Source organism: Mesocricetus auratus, unplaced genomic scaffold (assembly GCF_017639785.1).
Source record: "Mesocricetus auratus isolate SY011 unplaced genomic scaffold, BCM_Maur_2.0 Super-Scaffold_100020, whole genome shotgun sequence".
In the NCBI taxonomy this organism is placed as follows: Eukaryota; Metazoa; Chordata; class Mammalia; order Rodentia; family Cricetidae; genus Mesocricetus; species Mesocricetus auratus.
The window spans coordinates 20,612,616-20,623,526 of record NW_024429201.1 but is presented as its reverse complement, the minus strand read 5'-3'; the positions used below and the strand labels follow the sequence as shown (position 1 = coordinate 20,623,526).

General features: G+C 43.4%; 1 protein-coding gene across 3 annotated transcripts in view; it reads right to left on the bottom strand.

The window, feature by feature from the left end:
* Nucleotides 1–2,478: 2,478 nt before the first annotated feature.
* Utp15 (UTP15 small subunit processome component) overlaps nt 2,479–10,911 on the bottom strand; it is a 33,550-nt gene continuing 25,117 nt past the window's right edge. For all 3 annotated transcript variants that reach the window (XM_040728887.1, XM_013126656.3, XM_005065622.4), the window contains exons 10-13: nt 9,981–10,082; nt 8,759–8,892; nt 8,271–8,329; nt 2,479–5,637 (exon numbers count right to left, since the gene is read on the bottom strand). In XM_040728887.1, coding sequence (XP_040584821.1) covers nt 5,393–5,637; nt 8,271–8,329; nt 8,759–8,892; nt 9,981–10,082 — 540 coding nt within the window. In that variant the 3' untranslated portion in view covers nt 2,479–5,392. The remainder of the gene's footprint in view (nt 5,638–8,270; nt 8,330–8,758; nt 8,893–9,980; nt 10,083–10,911) is intronic.

Genomic DNA, 10,911 nt, shown 5'->3' with positions numbered 1-10,911 from the left:
ACCTTGTCGCTAATTGGCTATGGACAAAATAGGCCTGGTTTTGTAACAATTTGGTTCCTTCCATCCCTGGAAGTCACTGAAAATGGTCTTCATTCTCCCAACTACACTAGCCTTAATCAAACTCCTCCAAACTCGAGAGGCCTCTTAAAGAAAGTCTCAAGTTTCACCCAAATTCCCTTTCTAAACACGATTCCTGCCAAACCAAAGGAAATGATCATGTCAGTCTGAATTCAGCAACGGACTTTACACTGAACACTGAATTTGAAAAGTAGAAACTCTCTTCCCTACCTCCAAAATTTTACATTATCTGTTCATGTCAAAAATAGAATCCTTGGCACTCAGCAAGATGGCTCAGCTGGTGAAAGGCAGTTTGCCTGAGTTTGATCTTTGGGATCTGGATAATAGAACCAACTGTCTCAAGTTGTCCTCTGATCTCCATATGCACACTGTGGCATGTACACACACACACACACACACACACACACACACACACGTACGCACGCACATACACATGCACACACACACATGCACACGTACACACAATTTTTCATTTTTTAATAAAAAAAACTTCATGATTAACTATGGCCCTTGTATTTCAAAAGCACTCAGACATCCAAGAGTGAAAATAGAGATGTTTCTTCTTTTGATTAGTGAAGAGAGAGGAAGAAGGGGGCTTAAAAGTGTTCAGAGCATTGGGTATTCATCCAAAGACTGAGGGCAGTCAGTGAGGGCAAAGGAGCTTCAACAAGCAGGTTGAGGAAATGGAAACAAGTGCTCCTGTATCCTGTTGAGAAAATCTTGTACTGTGCAGCTACATGCCTTCTATCCAGACGGAAGTAAGCAATTTTAGTGTAGTGGTTCGAACAGCAACAGCCTCCATAGGTCCATATATTTAAATGCTTAGCCATCAGGGAGAGGCACTCTTTGAGAACGATTAGGAGGTGTGTCACTGGGGATGGGCTTTGGGGTTTCAAAAGCCCACAGAAGGCTCAGTGTTACTCTCTCTGCCTACAGATCAGGATGTAGCCCTCAGCTACTTCTCCAGTGCCTGACTGCTGCCATGCCATGATGATCAGGGACTAAATGGCAAGCCCCCAGTTAAATGCTTTCTCTTATTAGAACTGTCTTGGTCATGGTGTCTCTTCACCGCAATAGAGCAGGCACTAAGACATCTAGTAAAGGAACAAAGTGGTGAGACCATTTAGGCTGTCTTCAACATAAGAAACCTTAAGTGAACAGAGGCTTCCTAATGTTCTAATGTAATAACCAGTGTTGCCACAACCCCGGGACCTCAGGGCATCAGCTTGTAGTGAATAAACAGAATGTTCATGTGTACACCTGAGCTACCATGCAGACAGCTGGAGAAACATTAGCTCTAAGCATATCGGGCAGGACAATTCCAGAAGAAACTAGAATTTGAATCTGTAAGGAAGAGCTCATCAGTGGAGATAGGTGTCATCCAGTTGGCTCAAGGCCAGGAAAGAAGAGGGACAGAAAAATGAATTCCCACCCCCATGCCTGTCAGCTAAAACACTTCTCTTGCCCTTGGATGTCAGAAAGGGGCCTTCAGTCTTAGACTGAAAATTATTCTGTTGACTTTGGACTTGGTTCCAAGTCCTTTTGACTTGGACCAAGCCCCACTACCAAGTGTGTCCCCATTATCTGGCTTGTTAGACAAGCCTATGTTAGATGTGACCTCCATGATTGCATGAGCCAGTTTCCTTTAAAAAGTCCCCCAACACCTTTAATGTTTTTAGCTCAGTCTCTCTAGTATGCAAACCAAAACTCAACTGATCTCTTTTCCTTGGCCAATCTTTAGTCTATCATCAATCATTTTTGTATGAACCTCACCATGCTTTCTTCCTTAACTATTCTGGAACACCTGATGGCCTTCAATGCCAACTGCTCTGGTTGTTCTCTCTTGCTGTGATAAAATACTAAAGCCAATGTGGGCAGGAAAGAGTCCATTTGGTGTAGAGGTTACAAGCCTACCATTAGGGGATACCAGGAACTGAAGGAGGAACATGAGGAGGAACACTGACTTGCTCCCAGGCTCAAGTTCAGCTATCATTCTTATATACCCTAGGCTCAACTGTCTAGCATGGCACTTCTCACAGTGGGCTGGACCCTCCTACGTTAGTAATCAAGAAAATGCCCCACAGATATACCCACAGGCCAACCCAATGGAGACAATTCCTCAGTTGAGGTTCTCTCTTCCTCTGTGTGTCAAGTTGAGGACAGAAGCTAGTTACGACACCGGCTGGAAACATTTCAGTCTACCCCACATCTTGATCGTTCTCCACATCACTTAGCACCATCTGATCCATGATTACATTACCAAACTTTTCCCTCAACCACGATGTTAGCTAAAACAGATCATTGCCTATTTTGTTCATTTCGATAACTGCTGGATCTCAATGTCTCAAATCAAGAAGTCTTCAGTCATTCAGTTTTAAAAATCCACTCACAGTCAATAAGTAGGAAAAATATATTTATTGAGAGTTCCAAAAGAACTTCGTAGAGGAAGAGGAAGTACAGGTAAGATAATGGGAAGGGAAAGCCAGCAGGACCAAGGACAGGTTTTCTGTCTGCTGAGGTAGGGCAGTCATTGGCTTTATTTTCTCCTCATATAAGATGCATTCTGGAAACTGCTTTCTCTGCTGAAGACCACAACATAGCATTCCCAGCCTCCCACATCTCCCCAGAGCAGTGGCTCTCAACTTTTCTAGTATTGCAACCCTTTAGTACAGTTCCTCATGTTGTGGTGACCACAACCATAAAATTATTTAATTACTAATCCATAACTATAATTTTGCTACTGTTCTGAATGGTAATATAAATACTTTTGGAGATAGAGGTTTGCCAAAGGGTGTGTGGCCCACGGGTTAAGAAACAGATTTTTTTGACCTAGAAGAACAAGTTCACTGTAAATATGGACTTGTATACATAGCCTGAGTCAGGTATACCACCCCTGGTCCAGGCAACCATGGCCAAAGGAATAGATAGATAAATAACATCATCTGCCAGCAAATGGTTTTCGGTTTCTCAGGGATACTTTGTTCAAAGGTAAAACTATTCAACCTCAGACATAGTTAGACATGGTCAATTTTTTCTTAACTTTTTACCTTGGAAGCATTCCACTGAGAAAATGACATTCAAGGGAGTCTTTAATTAATGTTTGGTAGAATTCATTTCAGTTCAATCAGTGGAGTTCCTAACCATCCCATTTGACATCAATTCCTTAAGCAATTTAACAGCACAGGCATTTGAGAAATTTGGCTAGAAACAAACACCTTCCCATATGTTTAAGTCTGAGTTAACATAATAAATTAAACAAAAATAACTAAGTTCCAGCAACATTTCATTATTTTTGCAACCAAAGTAAAATATCAAATACTTCCCGACTAAGAAACACAAGTCTAAGAAGTCATTAAGCATAATGGCAAGAGGCCATTATATATTGAAATATGTCAATTATGTTAAAACACTCCACATAGCAAGTTAATAGTTTCAATGAATATAAAAACAACTGAGTTGAGTGTGGTGGCACACAACTTTAATCCCAGAACTGAAAGAGACAGAGGCATAAATCTCTGTGAGTTTGAGGCCAGCCTGGTCTACAGAGTGAGTTCCAAGACAGCCAGGGCTATACAGTGAAACCATGTCTCAAAAAACAAAACAAACAAAAACTCCTTAACATAATTGCATGGAGGACTGTGGGATAGTCTCCTAATCCTTTCAGGGATTTGTAATTACTATAAATTTTACACAGGAGCTGCAGCTCTCTTAGTTTGTCAAAGGGAGTGAGTAGTTAGGGTCCTACAGGAGAGCACAATGCAGGGATAAGGAACTCAAATCTGGGGAGTTGAGCCACTTTAATTTAACATACAAGAGAATGACTGGCACTTGGGTAGTTGTGAGGAGAATTAAATGAAGTGACAGCCAGGAAACGCTCCAGAGTTACGGGTGGGGAGTATGTGGGGGGGAGGGACAACACGACACAGCAGCTACAGCTTTAGGATCACAACTGCTCGAGCAAACTCTGCATACTTAGGAAGATTTACTTCAATAGCTGTATTTAAGTAAGTCAACCTTCTCAACCTTAAAGCACAGGCTCCCATTTGTGACTAATGTTGTAACTACTCAAAAAAGAAAGCTCCAGGGTTCTCACAAGACACAGTATCATATCGCACAATTGCTTCAGCTCACTAAAGGGAACTGTACCCTATTGTTGAGCTTGTGTCCACACCAGAACATTCCAGACATATCCCTACTCTTCTGCTTTAAGGGAATCTAAATTCGCAAAAGTGATTCATGACAAAATCTTTCCCCCAGGACTCCTTTAGCTCGGGATGCGGTCCCCAGACACACTGCTAACCTAAGGACGGTAACTGAAGGAAGGAAGGTAGGGCAGCGATAGCTGTGGATCAGCATGCTGGTCACCAGCCACTGACTGTCATCAGGAATTGAGACACCTCAGAAAGCCAAGAAGACGAAAAGAATCTCTTTATAAAAAATATAGTTTACAATGAACTTTCAAGAACACAATTTTTCAAAGCAAACCGCTCCTGTTTGAGGTTGGGACCCACACACTGAGGAGAAAAGAAGTGGAAATGCAGGAGAGAGGATCGTCAGAAGGCCACACATGCGGGATGTGCGTCCAACACACGTATGGGCTAAAAGGCCATTGCCATAGGGGAAGGACAGCCCTTCTCACAGACCTGAGGCAGCTGAGGATGGAAGCAAGGCAACGGACTGCGAGGAGGGAAGGAGTCTGGTTCAGTCAGGTCTCTCTGGACTTTGTCCTGCAAAGCAGAGACAGGCAAGACTAAAGAAAACACCAGTTGAGAGCACAGTTCATAGGTGACAAAGACTCATCACACCTAAAAAGGCTTCCAGGAGCAGCAATCTGCCACACTTGCAAGACAGTCCCACAAGCAGCTGGTGAGAATGTGTGACCAGGACTTCGAAGACCCCAGGAAGAGGGGTGAAAGTTCTCAGGGGCATTGAGTACAGAGAAAGGTTTGCGTTGCTGTTGTTCTTGGTATTTCTCAGGCTAGAAGTAGAAAACAAAAGAAAAACCAAGGTTCTGTTCCCTTGGCAGGGCTCCACTTGGAACCCTCTCCAGCTGGTCACATGAGGGCCCACAATAACCAAGGGTTTGGCTACATTAAAATCAGTATCAACTCATCCAAGGTCGACAGACACTCTGACCGAGACAACTAAGATCTTCTAGTGGAAGACGTCACAAGACAAATCAAATTAATACATGGAAAACCACGTCTTGAAACAGGTACTTATTTCCCAATTATAATTAATCCAGTCTCTTTGATGAGACTCCTGTAAATTATCTTATTGGATGTCTTGATGCTTTCTTCTCAGTAATTAAGAGTTAGGAGTTCTTGTCTGTGTCACCGGGCTGACACGGTGACTCTGTCTTCTCTGGGAGTTCAGCAGGCACATGCCCCAACAGAGAGGCACTGTCATTCCTTGACATGGTAGCGAACAGCATGTCCATCATCCCTAAAGTTTCCAGGAGTTCTCTTTGGTAATCAATTTCTTTTTCTACGAGTCCTTGAAGTACTATAAACTTTTTATCAACTACTGGTGACTGGCCAATCACAGGCAGATATATATCTACAAAGGGACAAAAAATACATTAACTAGAAACATCTTCTGTAAATGAAATCGACAGTTAGAAATAGTATGGCACTAAACTATAAAGACACTGAAAACCAGTATTTTTAATAATTAATTTGTGACTTACAGGAAGCACAACGATCCATCTGATTAAATCCATTTTGAAAAGAAATAATTACACAAAATACATGGTATGGAGTCTTGTTTTCATTTTCATGTTAAAAACCAGATGACCGGGGGCTGTGGAGATGGCTGGGGGTAGAGTACTTGCTTTGCAAGCAGTTAAGATCTGTGATCCCAGAACCCGTAAAGAAGAAAAGAAACAGAAACTGACCACCTGGCATACAACTGTGATGCAGGCCTGGGGAGGTAGAGACAGGTAGTCCGGGGCTTGCTGGCCTCTGAGCTCCAAACTCAGGTTCAGTGGGACAGCCCGCCTCAGAACACAGATGGAGAGTGAAGGGGCAAGACCCAGGACGCCGCCACTGGCACACATGAAACTGTCAGGTAGAGGGCTGCAGGAAGACAGGTAGCCCAGGGAAGGCCAGGGTGCAACAGCAAGGCAGGCAGACGAGACCCAGAAACCCTGAACTTGAGGCGTCTAGAGGAAACAAAGGACCCTAACATAAGGACTCAGAAGTACACGGGGTCAGTCCCCTCATTGTGGCTTCAGTAAGAGAGAAAAGGACCACTTTGGTTGACTCCAGTTACACAAGCCAGTCCTCTAGAAAAAGACCTGGGACTCACACGGCAAACTCAGTTTACTCGAGTTTGTCACGGTGAGGAGGAGTCACCTTATGCTACTACTCTCCTGTGGGTGGGATGGGGGCGCGCGCGTGCACACACACACACACATACACACATACACACACGGACGTACGGACGGATGGACGGACACGAAGGATCCTTTGCATTTCTTATTTCGAGGCCCCAAAGGCCTCTCTACTCTACTGGATAAGAGAGCAGCCATCACCAAAGTCCATGTGGACTTGGGAAATGGTTGTGACTTGGACATTACATCAGAGACAAGGATTAAACGGTGGGAAGCAAGAAGTGCCCTCTACCTTTTACTTCAGCTGAGAACTGCAATCGGAAGAACAGAAGACCAATTGCATGGGAGGAAGAGGCGTGGGAGACTGGCCTGGCCACACGACAAGCATTCCTCAGAAAGAGTCTAAGGAAAAACCAAATGGAAACCTTGGATATGAACAATTCAATAAATCAAAGCCGCAATGGAAATCGTCTGGATTAAGTCAAGCAGGAGAAGGTTGGAGCTCTTAGGCTGAGGAATTAATCACATCCATACACACTGTCAACAACCAAAGCAAATATGCTCTCAGATTTCAAGGACTCTGGGACACCAGAAAGGAAAAAAAATTCTAAAAATCTTCGCTGTAGAAGCATTTAAAATCTACGCAATGAAACTGGAGCAGAAAATTTCAAAATCCAGGGAAAGATACAGACATCCAAATACAGTGGGCACTCAAAACCCTAAACACCATTTCCAGAAAAGAACCCTCCTATGTCGTCCTATACCTAGTATGGAACAAAGCACTACACAGAGAGCAGTACCCAGTTACTCACACAGGTGAGCTCATCACTAGGACATCAGATCTGTCAGCAAAGCAAGGGAAACAGGAAGTGACGTCAAGCCTTAGGAGGAATAACCACCAACCAAGAGAATCCCATCCACTGAAGCCACCCTTTAAAACTGATGGAGGGAGCAGACTGAAGTGCGATCACTAAACCAGTGTAAGGAAGACGACAATGATGGAAAGCCAACACACAGGAAAGAAAGTCACAATCGCACAGGAGACTGAAAATAAGTAACAAGGGAAAATAGATGAGCAAAAGAAAATTAAGAAAGAATCAGATGTTTTCAATTCAATAAACTAGCAAATCTCAAGAAGAATGGACAAGGAAGAGAAGAACAGAGATCAATTAGGGGAAACAAGGATCTTTTTTTTTTTTTTTTTTTTTTTTTTTTTGGTTTTTATGAGACAGGGTTTGTCTGTATTGTTTTGGAGGCTATCGGTCCAGCCCGGCCTGGAACTTACAGAGATCCACCTGCCTCTGCCTCCCGAGTGCTGGGATTAAAGGCGTGCACCACCACCGCCCAGCGGAAATAAGGATCTTATAGGAATCAGCATACACCTCTCTATTCTAACCCCCAACATAAACAGCTTTCCTTCTCCAATTAAGCATGCAGACGTGGCTGTGCATAGTGACACATGCCCCTAACGGCAGCAGTGGGGCCTGTGCACACACATTCATATAAACTAAATAAACAGGAATACACACACACACACAAAATAGATAGATAGATAGATAGATAGATAGATAGATAGATAGATAGATAGATAGATAGATAGAAAAAGATCACCATTATAGATGCTTACGGGGAAAACTTTCTTAAATTGTACTTATTCTAGTCCGATCAATTCAAATCTGCCACTGTAACATTTATGTACATTTTAATTACACCTGTTCCTCTAGGTTTTCTGTTTTAGGTTCTTGCACTGTTTTTTGATGCTGAAGCACAAATTGACACACTCTGCCGCTGAGCTCTGCAGTCTAAGACCTCAATTTTCACAAGCATGTTGGAAAGCGTATGTTTTACAACAACTTACCAATGACTATTTCAGCAGCATTAATCAGAACAGGGGCAAATCTCGGCTGAGACAGATTCCTACAAAGCAAAACTTCTGTTTAATGAATCTTGCAAGGCCTGTCCCTGGCGCTTAAGCTGGCATTTGGAAACCTATTCCCCATGCTGAGTTGCCTCGCCCAGCCTTGATACAGCGGGAGGAGCTGGGTCCCGCCTCAACTTGATGATCCATGCTTTGTTGATGCCCATGGGAGGCCTGCCCCTTTCTGAATGGAGAGAGGAGGAGTGAAGGGGGAGGGGAGAGGGAAGGCAGTGGGGAGGGCATGGGAGGAAAGGAAGGAGGGAAAACTGCAGCTGGGATGTAAAATAAATTTAATTAATAATTAAAAAATAAATAAAAAGAAAAACATCCCTAAAACATTGTTACACTGTAAAGAGCAAACTAAAAGTAGATGTGTCTCACTGAGTAATAATGGAAGACTTAAGCCGCAAAAGCCAAATCAAGCATACCTTATCAAGAAGTTCAGAACCCGGGTAATTTCCTTCTCATCCCGACCTGCAAGAGCATTGGCTAGGACTCCTCTCCGATTCAATTCCTTTATGATGGAAACTGTAACCTCGGGCGTCTTTATTACACAATTCGGCTAGAAAAATGTTCAGAGTCAGTACAGCCAAAAGGACGGACAAGAAAAAGATCACTACCCTGCACTAAACTGCCAAGCTTACCTCCACATTCCCAAGTCACAGTAAATCATAAAGCACCATCAACATGGTTCCCCACATGTCCCTTCACTTTTTTCTGACAGGGCCTCACTTTACAAGCCTTGGCAGGCATCGAACTTTACTACGTAGCCCAGGTTGACCTCAACCTTGTGATCTGCCTGACTCAGCCTCCCAAGTGCTAGGATGAGAGGCAAGAGCCCTAACAACAGAGACGATATTTTGTTTTTTGTTTTTTTTGAGACAGGGTTTCTCTGTATAGCCCTGGCTGTCCTGGAACTCACTGTGTAGACCAGGCTGACCTGGAACTCAGAGATTCACCTGCCTTTGCCTCCCAAGTGCTAGGATTAAAGACAGGCGCCCACCACCACCAGGCTAGAATAATTCTTCAAATGCTCTTCACTAGCTAAGCATGGCAGCATACACTTATACTCTCAATGCTGGGAGGCAAAAACAAGAGGACCCTGGGTGCTCACTGGCAACCTGGTGAGCTCCCTGTCTCAGACAGACTTTGTATCACCTGACACAAGTCAGGGTCACTTGTACAGAGGGAACATCAGTTGAAAAACGTCTCCGCTGTACTGGTGTGTGGACAAGTCTATGTGATATTTTCTTGATGTGGGTGCCCAGCTCACTGTGATGGTGCCATTCCTGGCAGGTGGTCTGGGTTGTACCGGAAAAAGAGGTTGAGCAAGCCAGTAAACAGTGCCCCTCCATGGCTTCTAATTAAGTTCCTGCTTCCAGATTTCTGCCTTGAGATCTATCCTGACTTCCAACTTCACGGGATTATAAACTGTAAGCTGAAACGCCTTTCCTCCCCAAGGTGCTTTGGTCATGGTCTTTACACAGCAACAAAAAACAAACTAAGACAGGTATGATCTCAAGAAGATGGACAACAATTGAGGCAAACACCCAACATTGATCTCTGGCCTTCCCACATGCATGTACATGTACCCTGCCACACACACAAACATTAAAAATAGTAAGTGAAAAGAAAATTATTCTCACTCACCTCAAGGACCCTGTCAAGTGCCTTTGAGATCCGAAAACTTTTCAGGTCCCTGTCATACCATTCTAGGTGTTTCTTTACTGGCCTGTTGATCACGATATCATCCTGAATGAAAACACAAATTTATAGAGGAAGTAAATTAGTTATCTATGTAGTTCCATTAAAAATAAATGTTTTCCAGTAGAGCTGGCCCTGGTAATGTGAGTAAGAGAGACCCGGATGTGAGGGCCCAAGAGCAGGAGAACTTGCTACATCTCCTTGCTGCAGGCTGCATTGGGTGAGCTAGTCAAGGCAGTGCTGAAGAGCTCATCCAGGTTGTGAAGATGAAGGAAAGCCAGCGAAGCTGACCAACCCAGCCCCCACCCAGAACCAGGGCTGTGAGTTTGCCCACCCCAACATCCACTGAATCTGTGAACTGATGGAGCATGTGAAGGGACAAGCCTACAGATCCAAAACAGCAGGATCTCCATGACACAGGACAACATCGGTGAGAGCCCATTATTCATAGCGCAGCAGAAGCCAGAGGCCTCAAGCCAGACCAACAATTCCTGGTAATGAATAAGTAAACATGAACAGACTGTGTGTCTCAACTGGACACTAGAGCTTCCATGACAGGATTCTTCTTTGTTTTTGTTTTTTCCTTTTAAATTTGGTTTTGTTTTAGGGGTTGCAAGGGAGAGAACAATTCGAGGGGACGGGGAGATAAGTGGGATCAAAATGCATGATGTGAAATCCATAAATAATCAACAAAAGTAAAAACAAATAAATAAATATGAATATTTAAGTAGCTAAAGTGATACATTTTAAAGTCAGGATGTTTTTACACCATACAACAAATAATGTTCCTGTGTTCATAATTCAAGTGATATACTTTGCTATGTTAATGTGCTTATGATTTTTAGCTTACTCAAAAAAAAAAAAAGGGCAGGCAGTA